Source organism: Centroberyx affinis, unplaced genomic scaffold, assembly GCF_046629955.1.
Source record: "Centroberyx affinis isolate AG114_WGS23_722 - 3 ecotype Tasmania unplaced genomic scaffold, CSIRO-AGI_Caff_v1 ptg004772l_1, whole genome shotgun sequence".
NCBI lineage: Eukaryota > Metazoa > Chordata > Actinopteri > Beryciformes > Berycidae > Centroberyx > Centroberyx affinis.
The window spans coordinates 117,226-135,969 of record NW_027282316.1 but is presented as its reverse complement, the minus strand read 5'-3'; the positions used below and the strand labels follow the sequence as shown (position 1 = coordinate 135,969).

The window sequence follows — 18,744 nt, the reverse complement described above, 5'->3', positions numbered from 1 at the left end:
TAATTAAACTCATGTCTCAAAATGAATTCAGTAATGATTTATTGATATTAAAACACCTTTTTTGACTAGTTTCCGTTGGCATGCTGCTGCTGATATGAGTAGACATCAAAGCGCCGTTGGATAATTGTCTTGCTCCTCTGTATTTGCAGCCATCCCCGTGGGCCTGATCGTGGTTCCCGGCGACAGCGACCTGGAAACCTGCCGAGAACACATCCAGCGGCTCCAGGAGGTAAGGAAGGAGGAGAGGAGGAAGGGGGGGGGAGATGGAGGGAGGGAAGGGTAGGGAGGGCATGTTTTTCGCTGTGGCGCTGGACGGAAGGGCAGCGATGCAAGGCAGGAGGAGAGAGTGTGTGTGTGTGTGTGTGTGTGTGTGTGTGTGTGTTTGTGGTCGATGATGTTCGGACCGCTCTCCTCTACTCTCCCTCGACTCACGTCTTCCTCTCTAGGATTTCTCCTCTGTCCATCCCTCGTTCCGATGCTTGGCGCTGAAGGTTGGTAGTTTGACGCCGACGGAGTTTGGTCGTGTGATTTCTGTTTGACTCGGGAGGCACACGGGGAACTGAGAGCTACCACGCCCCTCGAACGCAACACTTCACTTTGGTCCGACATTTTCTGCGCTCATCTTACGGGAGTTGATTAGCTGTCAGATCTTTTGCGTTATCTTTCAGCAGCAATCAGTACAAACAGGCAAAACTTCATGGAAAATAGCAACAGAATGCATGTAAAGTCAATGGAAGGAGGCAAACGGAGATGGAGGCAACTTTGCTGCAGGCCAGTGGTTCTCAACGTGGGGTCCGGGGACCACCAGGGGTCCTTGAGGGGGCTCCAGGGGGTCCCCAGCAAATTGATGAATTGTTAAACTTCACCATTATTTCTTCTACAAGAAGTGAACACAATTAGAGAATGTAGAAGAATGACTGTTTTCATCATAGGTTCACTGTTATCTCTCTACCTACAATTAGGGCTGGGCGATAATTCAAAATTATCGTTTATCGTCTTTCAGTGGAATCATATCGTGATGATATGAAGATATTTTAATATCGTGACACATTTCTGCTGTCTGAATTGATGATGACAAGCAAATTTTACTTAAAAACTCTCATAAAATGAGGTATGTTATAGGAATATTATTTGAATATTTCTGTTTTGTTTGACATCACACCTAACATTACCATTCGGTTCAATGAGATGAACATTAATTTGATTATTTAATGTGATTTTGCATACATGAACTATATCGTGATATATATCGATATCGAGAAAAATCCTTATGATTATCATGTTATTGATTTCAACCATATCGCCCAGCCCTACCTACAATCATGGAATTCTGGACAACATCATAACGAACAATAAAAATATTCTCAGATTTGAGTCTGAGAGACAAAATCTCATCAAATAGGGGTCCGTGGTTTTAATGTGGACTAAATTAGGGGTCTTTGATATGAAAAAGGTTGAGAATCAGTGCTGTAGCAGGTGCAAATTGAGCCAAAGTTCAAATTGTCCAACTTGAGCAAGCCACTGGCCTCCAAAACAAGAATTCCATCTCTTCGACCGAGCCGCCGTCTGTCTCACCATACTTCCTCATAGCTGCCAAACTCAAGGTCACTGCATCCGAGAGCTTTGAGCACTTCATTATGGGATGCCTGCGGGGCGTCCGAGGAATCTACCGGTGTGACTGCACCGCAAAAGTAGGCCACGGTCATGGCAACAGAATCCCCCCCCCCCAAAAAAAAAAATTAGAGGTGGCACGAATAATTTATTTGGGTATTTGTGACCAATGGTATCTGACCAAAATGTTTCGAAAAAGCTAGATTCCCTAAAGAAGACACTGGTGTTGCTGCTGCCAAGCCTGGCGCTAGAGGATTAAAATGCAGCATGATGGAATAAAAACCAGAATGCTGAAGCAGAGTTTCAACTAATCTACACGGTCCCACATGACACCAGTACTGATTACCAGGACAGCCAGTGTTAGTGGTTGACAGCTGAGGAACTCCTGTACCGAGCACTCTAAATGTTCCACCGAAATGAACTACTGCTTTAAATTCTGCCAACACTCACACACACATGCAGGACACACACACACATACAAGCACCGGTCTAAACAAACAGACACCCACGCACATAAACAGAACAGATACTGCACTCGAGGGGTTGCAAAGTACACAGTGGGGGTCAGCGTTGGATTACACAACACACATACACTCACACACTGATACACACACAAAAACTGTTTTATAAATGTGATCGAATTATACATTTTAGTATTTAAAAGTGAAAAAGCAAGAAAAGGCATCTTCTGTCCAATTTGTTATCATCATAAAGACATCCTAAGGCAGCTTTTAACCGCCATTAAAACAACCAAAAATGAAAAAAAAAAAAAAATGTCTTTGAACTCTTAATTTTGCTTGATCATGTCACACTGACTGGCTCTATACCAAGTCCTCTGAATGTGAATCCCCAATCTTCCTTTTGGCTTTATGAGGCAGGGCGTCAATGACAGCAGCATTTGACTCAATGAGGTCAGAGCAGTAAAATGTTGAACATTTTTAAAATGCATTTGTTGTACAGTTTCAACTTCATCTTGGCAATTAATGTAATAAAATCAAATCACTAATAATAGCTCACTACGACTAATGTTATAGCTAACATACACTAATCACCCTCAACAAAGGATTAACCCAAACTTTAACCCACCTACAATAAACAATATGCAAAACCTAAATCAAACATTCTAATGTTGTACAATGACACAGCTTAACTTATCAGGAAACCAGGGAACTTGAAATGAATCTTCCAGCCAAACGCTTCCACAAGCAACTTGAATTGTAGAGAATATGAAACAAAAAAAACCCAATGCAACTGCAGTGAAAACTAGTGTCAGCAGGAACAGTAACTTACTATAAAGGTTACTACCACAGGCATTTCAGATATGACAGTTCAACAAGGACCTAAGAAAATACAGCCTCTTAGACTCAGCAGCACATGGAGATAATGGTGATTCTGGTAAACATAAAATATAATGCATTAAAAATATTTTTACTCTAGGTTTCTATTGCAGTAGAGTAGGCGGCTAGGGAAGTTCTGGTTTCTACTAATAGGGATCATGACGGAAAACATGTTATTTGGCCCCAGGGTTCAAAATACCGAACTATCCCGTTAATTTTATCAACACTTGTAGGACAGTCATATCTGTGGAATAGTTCGTCCTAAAGCCCCAATGATGATCATTCACATTCAGATACTTAAATACCGTATTTCCTCTGATATTGGCCAGGGCCTTTATTTACCTCAACTGCAGAGGGTACCAGGCCTTTATTGGAAGCAGGCTTATATTAGAGACAGGCCTTTATTTCTAATTCCCTCTGTTTGATAAGTATATTTGCTCATATTTTAGTACGAAGCCTCCTTGTTTTCTGATCTGCTTCTGTTGGGGTTCGTTAGGTAGCCGTTTTTTTGTTACTGCGATGCATTACCGATAATTACGGTAATCGACGACGGCACGCTCCAGAGACTTCCGCCGGCCGAGCCGTCTTGTGGCATACTGCCATCTTGTGGCACTTGTACGTTACTACAAACTACAGTTACATTATATAACAGGCACCAGGAGTTTACCGGTATCCACTGTTGTTTTTTCCTTTGTTTTTTTCCCCGGCCTGTATTTGGGGCCGGCCTTTATTTGTTTGTGTCGACCACGGCCCCGGCCATAATCAGAGACCCAGCTTTTACCGGCCACTATTAGAGGAAATACAGTAAAATTGTACACTGTCTTTTCTAGAATTATTGAAAAGCAGGGCAGCACAGAGATAGAGCAATAGTTATTAAAGGATCTTGGGTCCCCTGACTTAAAGTGGGGAACTACTTTAAAAACTTTGAGATCCTGTGAAATGACCCTATTTTCTAATTATTGTGAGAGTATGCCAATGGCTTCATGATTGAAGAACACACCGTACCAGAGAGGTCTCACTGTGACCTGCTGCCGAATTTCTCATCTCGCTATTCTCAGTAAATGGGGGAATTTATTTCTTTAAGTCTCAGGGTGTCCTGATGGCTGAGTTAGTGAAGGTGCGTACCATGTAATCGCAATGTCCTGGGTTTGAATCCAGCCCAGGACCTTTGTTGCATGTCGCCCCACTCTCTCTCTTGCCTTTCCCATCACTCTCCACTGACAGCTATCAAATAAAGGAAATTGAGTCTTCTAATTGGCTGCATTCAAAGGGGAGAGGTTGTCAATAAATTTACTCTATAATTTATTATTTTTATTGGCAGTTTGGAGAAAACCCAGACTTTTACTATCTATTAGCTGTTCTTGTTATCTGACTAAGGTTAAATATTTGTGCAAAACAGAATGAGTTAAATTAAGCTAAAAATGGCCAGTATGGATACAGCAGTGACTTCGTGGAACCTTGCATTTCACCTAAATGAGCTTTATATTCCTGCCCTGCTAACAGTTCTGAACCAATAGATAAAGCTCACTAGGGTGTAAGAGCTCAAATGATAAATGTATGCGTCCACAGTCAGTATCCTATTCATAGTCTATTGAGCAGCTTCAGCCTTGTCAATCAGATGACTAGACAGCAGGGGCTCTATGGATGGTATTGTCGGTTGGTCGGTCGCTCTGTTCACCACGTGGGTCATGTGGCCCGCAGGGAGTTAGACTGCAGACTCTCAATCAGGAGACCTGAGTTCGATTCCCAGCAGGGATGCTTCCACAAAATTCAACATCGCGGGGCTGTTAGACTCTTAGGGCGTTTTCACACCTGGGCTTTTAGTCCGGTTACATCGGACTCTGGTTCGTTTTCCCCCTTGGTGCGATTCGTTTGGGCAGGTGTGAACACAGTAATCGCACTCGGGTGCGGACCGAAACAACCGCACCGAGACCCTTTAGAGGAGGTGGTCTCGGTCTGGTCCCAAACAAACTCTGGAGTGGTTCGCTTATAGGTATAGCAGGTATAGCCAGGTATAGCAGGTAGAGCAGGTATAGCAGGTATAGCCAGGTATAGCAGGTATAGCAGGTATAGCAGGTATAGCAGGTATAGCCAGGTATAGCAGGTATAGCAGGTATAGCAGGTATAGCAGGTATAGCCAGTATAGCATTTCCAAGACGTTTCCTCGAAGTGCATTCTGCATTCTGCTGGTACAGTGTTGCCTGGTATATTGCCCAGATAATTACAACGGTTATGAGCAAATGCCAACTCTACTGTTGCTCCATGTTGCATAGCAATGTGCACTAGTCCAGACCACAGGACCTTCTTCCTGTATTTACTTTCTTGCTCCCGCCCCAGACACATCTGACCAATAAGCGGAGTGAACGTTCTCACGTGGTTTGTAGTGACGCATTTTGGTTCGCTTGGATTTTTCTCCGTGTGAAAAGATACCGACCCAAGGGGAAAACACTCCAAGCTTACAAACTCATCAACTGATTCGGACCAGAGCAAACGAACTATAGGTGTGAAAACACCCTTAGTCTGGTTTCAGTTATTGCCAATGGTTTGGTTGTCGCAGGCGTGCGCATCCTCCAAACCATGTGGCTGGCGTTTTGGATGCAATTGTGGCACTGCCCTGGACTCCAAGTTGAACATGTCTCAGCTTTAACCATGCCACACATTCATCCATGTGAAAATGGCTCTTGAAACGGCCTCTATCTAGGCAGAGCTCTTGGATGAGATGATCAAGCAAGACGAGCAATCGCTATCTTTCTCTTGTCCACTTTTATTTTCAAGTGTCATCCCCTTTCTTACTTCAAGTTAGCAGGCTAATACTAATTAGAAATCTTGCAAGTTGTTGTCAAACGATGTAATGCTGCCTTTGAGCTCTTGCTCTCTCTATTACTGGCGACGCTCACAGCTGTGCTTTGCTTTTGAGCAGGAGAAAAAAGCCTCCTATCTGATCACAGCATAAAGTGTCTTGGCAAACTAGGTGAATCTTTTTGGAGTATATTTGACAAGTCTTTTATTGAGGCTGGGTGCAGCTATTTTTCAAACGTGCAGATGTCAGACGCTTCCAAGGAGACAGCTCCATTGTAGGTCTATGTAAAGCCAATGTTTCAGCTGCGTCTCCATAGTAAGTCAATATAAATTCCAGGTGTAATGTTGGAGGTTTGGTCAGATCTTACAGGTCTTGGTCTGATGCTCAGTTGGTGTTGCAGGTGCTGATACCCTTGGATAGGGAGGTGCTGATTCCGTAGGATAGGGAATGAGCATGGTCATGGAATGCCATACACACACACACACACACACACACTGCGTTTGATGTCTGCCAGGCTTATGCCTTATCAAATGTGTTTTCCTTCTGATAGAATCTGGCTTCTGTTTGATTTAATATTCCCTCTCATCTCATTGTTACAGAGACAGAGGGAGAGAAACAGACAGAGGAGGAGGAGAAAGAGAGAGGCAGGAGGGAGAGAGAGGCACAAAATAAAAATAATGTAGGGAGACAGTGGTATAAAAACAGAATAATGCATCATCTCGTTTACCTGCAAATGCTGAAGCCCTTTCAGCTCATGCATTCCCACTGGTATCCACTCTCATACTTGAGCCCTTGATGTGTATTCTGAGGTTTATCATGATCGTCCAAACCTACCTTCAGTTCCATGGTATTTGACTGACGTTTGGCTTTAAGATTGTTAAACCAAATTAACCAGATTAAGATTAAGATTAGCTTTATTGATCCCCAAGGGAATATTGGGTCTATGCAGCAAAGAATAGTATAAAGATAAAAATATAACAAGTAAAATAATTGAAGATTAAAGATATGTCTTCATTAGGGTCCCTGTTGGCTAGAAAGAATTCCTGCCAGGTGCCTAACAGTTTTTCGGGTTAACAGATGTCCGCAGTTTAGACATTTACGAATATTCAGGCCAGAGTAAAGAGCATATATGCAGGATGTGTAAATGTAATAACATAAATATGTTTGTGAGGTTAGTCAGAGTGGAAGAAATAACAAAAAAAGGGGAGAAAACAGAGAGCTCCTACAAAACAGGCAACTAGCACAATGCCACCTTGGGAACTGTGGTGAAAAATGTGATCAAAGTGGATTGATCAAATGAAAGGATAATGCATTTTCGCTGCAGTAGCATTTGTCAGGGTTACAGAATTGCATAGTCAACATTAAATATATTCAGTGATACCCAAAATTCCCATAATTTGCCCCTTGTGGAAAGGTGTATAGGGGTGAAATGGAGTGCTTTGTAAGGCCAGAGATGATGTTTTAAGATGTTATAAAATGCTTGCGTGTAAGGTTAGATTCTATGTCCTTAAAGAGGAACTAAACCCCAAACCCAAATCTGTGTAAAACCTGACATATATATATATATATTTTTAACAAAGGTAAAAAGCATGCTACTGAAATTGCCATCTGCTATTGGCTGGTCTTTGGTGCCAGGTGATGTCACCTTCTACAGAGTACAACAGTTAATGACATCACCTGGTACCAAAGATCAGCTAATAGCAGATGGCAATTTTAGGAGCATGCTCTGAAAGAGTAGATAAAGAGTAGGAGCCCCATGGTGCCTCGTACACCAGACAATAACAATAGTTTGTTTTTGTTTTGTTTTTTATGCTGGTGTATGATTGGTCTATGGACCCTAAGGTGGCCATTTTGGATTTTGTTAAATTTCCATCGCACGCATGGTTCCTTACCAGCGCTGAACATATGTACCAAGCTTGTTGATCAGAGGACAAACTGTGGGTCTCTTAGGGCCAATTATTTGAAAAGGCCATGCCTATTCACAGATTTATTGGTTAAAAGCGACCATATTGTTATTAACTTATTGGTGCTTCTAGGCCATTTATTTAGTTGGTTTGGTGTGTCTCAGCAGTTATGTAGATGTTGGTAGGTGAATTCCTAAAAACATGAACCGACAACACATCTCCAAGCAAACTGATGAGGACTGGGAGGAAGAAATAACAAAACAGAGAGGGAAAGAAAATGAAAAGAAAGTCATTAAAGACATTAAAAGTGAGATTGAAAGAGATGGGGTAAGGATGTTACAGGTAGGTTGCTCATCCCAGTAGTCATTAGATATGAATAATTAAACCAGCATCAGCACACTAATGTGGAAAAATTTTTAGTACAGGAATACACCTGACAACGCTTTCTTTCTTTCTTTCTTTCTTTCTTTCTTTCCCTCTCCTAACATTAAAATCATACTCTATTTGAATTATGAAACGGCCTCCTTAGCACAGTGATACTATCACAAACCTACTGCAATTACTGCAATACACATACAACACAGCAAGCGAGCTTTATTACTGCAGCTTAGATGCGAGAGCCATATTAAAACAATAAAGTAATGTCATGAGTGCACTTTCCTTTCAATTCCAAATTTCTACTTAGGCTTTAAAAAGACTAACTTTAGCTCTCTGAAAGAATACTTGGGCTTCAAAGAGACCAACTAGCTCTCTGGAAGAATTCTTAGGCTTTAAAAAGACCAACTTTAGCTATTTGTTCCAATACTTAGGCTTTAAAAAGACCAAATTTAGCTATTTGTTCCAATTCTTAGGCTTTAAAAAGACCAAATTTAGCTATTTGTTCCAATTCTTAGGCTTTAAAAAGACAAATTTTAGCTATTTGTTCCAATTCTTAGGCTTTAAAAAGACCGACTTTAGCTATTTGTTCCAATACTATGGCTTTAACAAGACTGACTTCAGCTATTTGTTCCAATACTATGGCTTTAACAAGACCGACTTCAGCTATTTGTTCCAATACTATGGCTTTAACAAGACCAACTTTAGCTATCTGTTCCAATTCTTAAGGCCCAAATGCACTGGAAGCGTCTGACGCGTGCGTGCGCGTAGTCCGCCAGTAAAACCAAAGAAGAAGAAGTTATATGTAGCGGGGAACTGACATCAGAGCTTGATCAAACGAGACGGCCACCAAAAAAATAAAATAAAAATAACGTTAGCCAGCCGACTTGAGGAGCAGCCAAAGCTCGGACGAGGAGAAGCTCATCAATGAAGTCCAAAAACGACCTGTGATAATTGACTGCAAACTACTGACTGTTTACTGCTACTATGGCAACAGGTGACAGCTGACGTTAGCTCCGTTAGCTTAGCTTAAAACTTTATGAGCAATTGTAATTCTGCAATGCTAAACGAAAACAACTACCACTACCAACAGCTATACTGCTATAGATCTTAACCGTTGTGTTGTCACATGTCAGATAATAAAAATAAGAAAAATAAAAGCTTAGATCCTTGGTAGCTATGTTAGCATAACAGACCCACCCCGTATCATCTATCATGAACGTTTACTGACATCTACTGGTCATAAATCTTAACTTGCTACATAAATCTAACAACAGCAATTAATTAACATAGTATAGAGTTATGATTAGCTGTGCTTTATGTGACTTTCACCCACCTGGAAGAAAAAATAAAAGATGAAATGAGATGGCTGGTCCCCAGTGCCTTTACCGGTGTTCTACTGCCAACCAACTGACAACAGTGCCCTCCTGCCTTATGTAACGTAATGTTATAGGCTACTCAAATAGAAATGTATAGAAAATGAATGGTTCTGTGGTGTTGGAATTTCAAATCTGATGCCTGCAATGTACCATAGGAGAATCAATTGAGCGTCAATTATCGCTTTCAGTGCATTTGGGCCTTTAGGCTTTAAAAAGACAGACTTTAGCTATTTGTTCCAATACTTAAAAGTGATGATCCATATCTATGTGTACTGAGAAACACTCTCTTACTCTCTCACTCTTTCTCTCACTCACTCTCACACACGCCTAACCGGACATAGAGAAACTAACATAAACCGTCACACACACCCGGAGATGACATCACTTATCTGAGGTGCATCAGAATTGAATTATTGACATTGTCATGGGAGACTTGAAGACACACACACACACACGCACTCACACAGTTTTGTTTCCATACAGATTGTTAGTTTCCCCCGTGTGTCTCATGATGCATGGACTATACAGAGCTGTTTTGTGTGTGTTTGAGTGTTTTAGTGTGTTTGTGTGAAGCTTGCACTTTTTGCTGGCACTGTGTAGTTGTGTGCATGTGTCAGTATATACATGTTTTAGCTGATATCCAGGATTCCTGTGTGTGGAATTACTCTGTGTGTGTGTGTGTAGTGTTATCCCCCCCTCCTCCGCTGTGACTTTTGTAACCGCTTGGATATACAACCTGTTTTGTTTACCTGTGTGGGCGTATTTGTGTGTGTATATGTGTGTGTGTGTGTGTGCTTTTTGCTAACTCCTCTGTATTATGCAAATTTGTGTGTATTTGAATATGTTTATTTGTATGTGTGTATGCTTACTGTGTGTGTGTGTGTGTGTGTGTGTGTGTGTACATGCATGCGTGCACGTGTTTGTGTGTGTGTGTGTGTGGGTGAGTTTCTTGTATCCTGACCTGTTGTATCCCTGAAAAGAGACGATGCGCTTGATTTGTCTTATATTGGAAGTGATTTGTTCTATTCGGAGGTTGTTGAATAGTCTGAGCGACTAGTTCATTTTCAGTTTTTATATTTCATTTCTCCTTTGTTTTATCGGGCAGTCCAACCGAGATCCAGATGTCTTTTTCGAGATAATTACCAAATTTAGATTTTTGAGTGAGCTTTTCCATTAAAGGAGTAGTTCACCCCAAAAATGAAAATTCTGTCATCATCTACTCCCCCTCATGCCAGTTGAAACACAGGTGAAGTTTGTCCATATAACACACAGGGAGGCTGCAGCACAACTCCATAGCAGCCTTCTCCAAAACAACTGAAGTCAGTGGGGACCAGTTCTTCAGAGTTCCAAAAAGACCTACAGTATATTTACACCATCATTTAGTGCAAATCTTAACTACAGCTGATTGATTTGCAACAAATAATGGTGTATAGGTCTTTCTATTCACAGTGTGATTGTTTGGCTGTTTTTGTTTTGGAACTCTAAAGAACAGGTCCCCATTGACTTCAGTTGTTTTGGAGAAGGCTGCTACCAAGTTGTGCTGGCAGCCTCCCTGTGTGTTATATGGACTAACAAATTTCACCTGTGTTTCATTTGGCATGAGGGGGAGTAGATGATGGCAGAATTTTCAATCACTAACATTCTCTTGTCTATGTTTTTTGCTTTCTGCATCCCTCTGTTGCAGCTGAGCTTTCTGTTTGAGCTGGAGAAAAAAAAAGCCTCCTATCTAATCATAGCCTTATAATGTAAAAGTTTGTGTATTGCAGTTAAAAGCGCTCACGGAACACCTGCCGCTCAATCACAACGTGTGGCCGGAGACAGACATGCTTTGCTTCTGGACAACAACCCAGCTGTTATTGTCACCTTTAGGATAAGGCGTTCCACATCGGTCTTATATTCCCATATTCCAGATATACGTATGAAACTGTTGAGAAAGACTTTCATTGAGTTTAGTCTAGTGTCGTCTCGTCAGAACACCCTGACCTGAATACAACAAACTTAACAGAGGTGGAGCTGCTCAACTGTTTTTGTCTGCAACACAAGAGTACAGGAGTGAATGGAGGAAGAGAGACATGAGAGGAGAAAGGAGGCGAAGGCAGAGGGAGCGAAGAAGAGAGCCGAGTCGGTCCGATTAGTTCAGCGTTTGATTTCGGTGTTTGCAGGTTTTGCTGTCGGAGCCGGGAGGCATTTCACTCAGCTCGAGACTCTGCGGCTGAACTAGACAGACGGGGGGACGAGATAGGTGGAGACAAACGCGGAGAGGAAGAGAGAGAGAGAGAGAGAGAGAGGAGAGGTGTTTAGTTCAACCAGACTTCCTGTCAGTCTGAGAGACGGGTTCGGAGAATTTCAAAGAAAGTACCGCCGCCTCCTTCACCGTTTGGCTTGTTTACTTCATGTCACCTCTATTGGACTCTGACTGTCTTTACATCCACACAATATTCTGACTACTGTGATTTATCACTAGGGTTCAACTGGGCTTTTGAAGGCTGATACAGATAGAGATAGGGTTGGGCGATATGGTTGAAATCAATATCATGATAATCATAAGGATTTTTCTCGATATCAATATATATCACAATATGGTTCATGTATGCAAAATCACGTTAAATAATCAAATTAATGTTCATCTCATTGAACCGAATGGTAATGTTAGGTGTGATGTCGAACAAAACAGAAATATTCAAATAATATTCCTACCATACCTCATTTTATGAGAGTTTTTAAGTAAAAATTGCTTGTCATCATCAATTTAGACAGCAGAAATGTGTGTCAAGATATTAAAATATCTTCATGTCATCACAATATGATTCTGAAAGACGATAAACGATAATATTGAATTATCGCCCAGCCCTAGACAGAGATATCTTTGGATTAAAGCTGTCAATAGTCAATATTTTGTGCCGATATTAATGTATTCTCTTCATAGTGGAAAAGCCTCTAAAACTGCATTTAGACCATCATGGTACACTAAAACTAACCTAACTGACGTGGATTATTTGATAGTCATGTCAGGGCGATGAGACCCCGCCTCCTCATGGCTCAACATCAAGTGGAACCAATTGGATCGCCCACCTTTACACTGGGAGAGTTGGTTTCCTTCATGTAGTGTAACATGAACTTGTGCCACAGCTCGCAGTGTTGTCACGGAAACACACCACAGCTTCTTCCTTTAACATTTGGACACATGCTGATTTAAAACAATGATAATAATAACGGCAATCAAGGTAAAGGGTTTCCATGTCCAAATCAATGGAGAAATTGAACAGAAAGTTTCAATAAGGTTGCATTAAGCTTATTAGGCAAATCAGACTAGGATGTCTACACAATAATCAAACATATTGATGATGCGTTGACATGGAGCCTAATATTCTATTAATAATCGGAATAATAGCCAAATCAGAATTTTTTTTTTTTTTTTTTTGAAAGGGCTGACATAAATCTTTGAGAATCTGTTCAATAGTAGAATATCAGAGGCTCATGAAGGCTTAAAGGAATAGTTCACCCAAAAATGAAAATTCTGTCATCATCTACTCACCCTCATGCCAAATGAAACACAGGTGAAGTTTGTTAGTCCATATAACACACAGGGAGGTTGCCAGCACAACTTGGTAGCAGCCTTCTCCAAAACAACTGAAGTCAATGGAAACTATTCCTTTAAACTACTTTCTTTGGCTGGAAAACATAATATTTCTGCGCCTGTTCATCCACTTCGAGGAAGTGACTTCAACAAGTTTCAGAACTGGCCTGCGGGTGATGCAACGTCCTGATGCAACTGGACGCCTCCATGCCCATTATTGAACTAGTAGTTTTTATTCTGGTTATATGTTCTGCTGCAAGTAAACGCACACCTTATCAGATCACCCTATTTAGTATTCATACAAGCAATTCATTTTGGATCCTCAGTCGGAGGGAATTCACTCAGAATGTTAAAATATTCTGCATGTAGCCATAGCAAATAACTGACTGGAATATAAAGACTGATTTCCCTGTGGGCATTTCCACCTTATAATTATGCCCTGACTCGGCAGGAATCAAATATGAATAAGGCCAGCAAAATGCTTTGGTTATTAATCAGTAGGCCATCTTCACAGTCAGGCAAGAGAAGAGAGGTCCAGAGAGGTGCCAACAATATCATGCATGTTGATATCAAAGTAAGCTGGTGCAGGTTGTTGCTCTAAAATACGCCAATAGAGGCTTTGTTGTTGTTTAACCTAACTGATAAAACAATATGTAGCTGAGGCATGAGATTGGGATGATTGACAGTTGACAGTGTCATTTCCCCAGCCAATCAGTGCTCTTGAATTTGCTCCCTCCCTGTACCATCACCAGTTTTCCTGCTTTGGCGCCGAGACCCTTTAGAGGAGGTGGTCTCGGTCCGGTCCCAAACAAACTCTGGAGCGGTTCGTTTGTGGTGGGAACGTGATCCGACCTCGATCCGACCCAACTACCAGGTGTACTCAATTTACTCCACAAGTTTGAGCTAAGCGGCTCCTGTAGCCAGGTATAGCAGGTATAGCAGGTATAGCAGGTATAGACAGGTATAGCAGGTATAGCAGGTATAGCAGGTATAGACAGGTATAGCAGGTATAGACAGGTATAGCAGGTATAGACAGGTATAGCAGGTATAGACAGGTATAGCAGGTATAGACAGGTATAGCAGGTACAGCAGGTACAGCAGGTATAGCAGGTACAGCAGGTACAGCAGGTATAGCAGGTACAGCAGGTACAGCAGGTACAGCAGGTATAGCAGGTACAGCAGGTATAGCAGGTACAGCAGGTATAGACAGGTACAGGAGGTACAGCAGGTATAGCAGGTATAGCAGGTATAGCAGGTATAGCCAGTATAGCATTTTCAAGACGTTTCCTCGAAGTGCATTCTGCATTCTGCTGGTACAGTGTTGCCTGGTATATTGCCCAGATAGTTACAACAGTTGTGAGCAAATGCCAACTCTGCCGTTGCTCCATGTTGCATAGCAATGTGCACTAGTCCAGACCACAGGACCTTCTTTCTGTATTTACTTTCTTGCTCCCGCCCCAGACACATCTGACCAATAAGCGGAGTGAACGTTCTCACGTGGTTTGTAGTGACGCATTTTGGTTCGCTTGGATTTTTCTCCGTGTGAAAAGAAACCGAACCAAGGGGAAAACGCTCCAAGTTTACAAACTCATCAACTGATTCGGACCAGAACAAACGAACTATAGGTGTGAAAACACCCTGACAGAAGGCTGTAGAACCCAAATACAACTGTCACCTGAACTCTGTGTTCGTCTCAGCTAAGTAAAACTGACAAACTGTAATCATATGTGTCAGCTTTGTGTTGGAAGGGGCGGAAAGTCCAAATGGTTTAACAGACTGTTCTTATCTTATTTTTCAAACTAAGTCGAACTTAGGTAGTCAGGCCTGCGTTCCACTGATTGGCGCTAGAGAAGAGGGAGAAGGAGTGAGGGAGAAAGAGGGTGAGAAAGATGTCTTGCTGCAACAGCCTAAATGTCTGTTTTAGTGCTAGGGAGAAATGATGGAGAGATTTCTAGAGAAATGAAAAGAAAGGTGTAGAAAGATGAGGGAGAGGGAGAAAGGAAAAGAGGAAAAGACAGAGAAATGTCTGCAAAATTTCGAAAACCACTGAGTCAGAAATCCATCGCAGTGTTGTTGAAGAGACAATTTTAATTAAGGGAACTGAGAACATTGCCATTTTACTATCTGTGAGATGCAGGCATATGGAAAAACGGCAACGTCAGTTCTCTTAAAATTGCAATTTCATTGTATTTCTTTGAGTAATATAATTGAATTTGCCATTACATGATGACCTGAACAGTTTAGGATGTTTTCCTTAGCACTACTTTATTCTTTGATCACGGCAGATCGGTACCATTTTTGCGATGGCTCCAATTCTGAAAATGTTCAGTGCATTAAACTGTACACGCAAACCAATTTTGGCGCTTTCACAAATATTAACAATTTGGCCAATTTCTGACCTATTTCACCTGGACTACATGAAATATAAAAAGATATCAACACTATTATGACTGTAATTCCTAGAGTGGTCAAAGCACATGCGCCAAAACTAGATAGCTGGAATAAGATTTAATTTTCTTCTTTTGAGTTTATTGGTTCGGACTTTTCCACGGTATTGTGAACGTAAACTAGACCCGTGTTTGCTATTGGCCAGTCTTCCGGAGAAGGCCCGCCCCTTTTTCTATTTTCCTGTTTTGTTTTGTTTTTTTCTTGTGTGTTTTCTGGTCTATTCTGTTGTCTGCCATTTCTGTTTAATAGCTGGATGTTATTTCTTTAGAGTTACAATAATAAAAAGTTTCAACCCCCAGGTCAACCGAGCTCCCCTATAGGCCAGTGTTCTGGTGCTTTAATCTGATTGGTGCGTCTGTTTGTCACGCAGGAGGAAGCAGCCAAACCAAAGATCCTTTCCTCGCAGAGATTGTCGCCTAAGTGGTGTTTCCTTGACTGTAAGTACAACACAGTTCATCATTTACACAATTACTATTTCCACTTTCTGGACTCTTATTGCCCTCCACTTCCTCAGCTCCTTCCTTTCCTCTTCTCTCCTGAATGCTGGGTCATTCTCCCCTCTCTTCCCTCCTAAATGATGTCTCTGTTGGGTGTCTTTTCAGTAGACATTTTCTCATTTTCTATGATTCCCTGTTGATCCCAGAGGGGGAAATGTGTCAGCGTGGCAATGATATTGCAATCTTAAGAGAACCGTGAACGTTGGCGTCTTAGGATCAGTGACAATCAGACATATGGGAAAATGGCAATGTTCTCACTTCTCTTAAAATTGCTATTTCACTATATTTCTGTAAATCATTGGATTTGCCTTTACATGATGATCTGAACATTTTATGAGGCTTTCCTTAGCACTATTGCATTCCTTGGCCATGAGACTTTTTCTTTTTTCAGTCCTATCATAGTCTGTTCAGCAGATATGGAGGGAAATCCATTGGCTGGTAATGGAGGAAAGAAAAATTCAAGTTATCAAACTTCTTTACCCAACTCCAGTGGCTTGCAATGGCTTTCACTCTTTTCACAGCTTTAGCATTGATATTGATTTTAAGGCATCAGTATTAAAGTATATTAATACAATGCTTCAGCATGTTGGGTTCTTATAATGGAGCAATCATTTCATAGTCTGTTGATTTTGACAGAATCAATAAACTGAGTGTAGTTGGACGTCTGCTTAGAAAAGCCAGTGGATAAATGTTAAACAGAAACTATTTCACTCAATCATATATCAAATGTGCTTTCATTTAATGCAGTATTAAACTGAAATATTGGAACCTATTGATATTGAAAAACTCTACCTACACATAATTCCATCTATTGACTTGGCAGAAATTTCAATTTGGTGTTGACCTTACCTCTTAGCTCCAAGTCCCTCCAGAATGCATACGGTACTGCACTGGCCATCTGCTATTGGCTGGTCTTTGGTGCCAGGTGATGTCACCTTCTATAGAGTACGACAGGTAGTGACATCACCTGGCACCAAAGATCAGCCAATAGCAGATGGCCAGTTCAGTACCCTACTTTTCACCAGTAGATGTCAGGCTTCACCACAGATTTGAGTGGGGTTTACTTACTCTTTAACCGTTGAAAACTTGTTTTAGAAAACTGCATTTTAGATGGATTTAGAAAATGTTTGAAGTCATATGTAGTGAATATCAAACATTTTCACACCGTTTCAGATGTTCTAGTGTTTATACCCACCTACTGGCATTTTCAACTGCTAAATAATGGAGGACTCTGAAGGCTAAAAAGCCTTGGCAAATGCTAAAGCAGTATCAGAATTACAGTATTTTGCATCGTCATATATTGCCTCTTCACTAGACATTTCTGTTGGATCTGACTTTGTGTCAACCAATGTAAGTTGTGCCAGTCAATGTGGCAATTCCTCAGTCGCTAACAGAGGGGGCTAAAAGTCAGAGATTACCTAATGCCCCTTTAAATCAAGTTAAAAAAGGTTACTCATATCTGACAATGTATTATAAATGGAAACGGGAATCATGATGTGTCGAATTTGAAAAACTGAATGTACACTGCCTGTCAAAAGTTTGGGGACACCTCTTTGAATGTACTATGTTTTTCATTATCGTAAAGTCATTTTGATCTAAAGGCTTCTGCTTAAATGCTTGAAATGTGTTTCTTAGACAAATATAAACAGTGAAGTCGATGCCTATGTATGAATTTATTACCAAAGCCTTTGCCTTTCCATCAAGGCAAAGGACGGCTACTTTAAAGAATCTGGAAGAGCAAAACTTCTGCACACTTAGATCCATGCAAGTTTCTTTATAAAATTCAAAAAGTAACTTGCATTGATCTAAGTGTGCAGAAGTTTTGCTCTCGCACTTTGTTGTTTTTTGACTTCTAGCACCTTAGCATAAGATAGTAGTCGAGTGTGCAATGATCTTCCTAATGGACTCTACTTTATAGAATCTAAAATATATGATAGTTTTGATTTGTTTAATAGGTTTTTGGTCACTGCATAATTCCATTTGTGTTATTTCATAGTTTTGATGTCTTTACTATTATTCTAAAATGTGGAAAATAGTAAAAATAAAGAAAAATGTGGTGTCCCTAAACTTTTGAGGGGCAGTGTAAATGGGAAAATTTTATAAAAAAAAAAAAAAGAAAATCTAAAATATATCATAATTTTGATTTGTTTAACATTTTTTGGTCACTGCATAATTCCATTTGTGTTATTTCATAGTTTTGATGTCTTTCCTATTATTCTAAAATGTGCAAAATAGTAAAAATAAAGAAAAATGTGGTGTCCCCAAACTTTTGAGGGGCAGTGTAACTGGAATTTTTTTTATAAAAACAAAATCCTCAATATCACAAAGACCCTTTTATGCTCGCTGGAAGCCGAAAATGTAAAAATGTATTTCAATATATCCCGGCCTGTCGTGGATTATGGATTAATTACTTGTCCCTACCTACAGTGTGTGCAGTGTATCACTGCAGTAGCCATGTAATAAGCAGAATAATGCTCAGTGAGCCTCCGCTTGGCGTCGGGGTCTTGATTCAGCCTGTCGGGGTTTATTTTGTGATAATGACCAGCTTGCTGTAGATTATCCCTTACATAACACCATGCCTAATACTAATCAATTCTTGAAAGAGTCTTTTTTTTTTTTTTTTTTTACATTCAAGAAGTCTATTTATTCGCTTCGACCCAGCTGATGGAAATACACCTAATTCACATGTTATTTTTTGCGACATTTCAAAAAATTTGCATAAAATTTGCTTGACTGACTGTAGCAATGACATTAACATGGAAACATTGCTTATGAGATTAACAATTTACCCACCCACTTATATACCTTGCAGGTTA

The 18,744-nt window shown here is 40.7% G+C and overlaps 1 protein-coding gene across 1 annotated transcript in view; it reads left to right on the top strand.

The window, feature by feature from the left end:
• The window catches only part of dgkza (diacylglycerol kinase, zeta a), a 98,549-nt gene that overhangs the window by 34,129 nt on the left and 45,676 nt on the right, over window positions 1-18,744 (top strand). Inside the window, exons 24-25 of the mRNA XM_071545101.1 lie at window positions 150-229; window positions 15,802-15,868. Coding sequence (XP_071401202.1) covers window positions 150-229; window positions 15,802-15,868 — 147 coding nt within the window. The remainder of the gene's footprint in view (window positions 1-149; window positions 230-15,801; window positions 15,869-18,744) is intronic.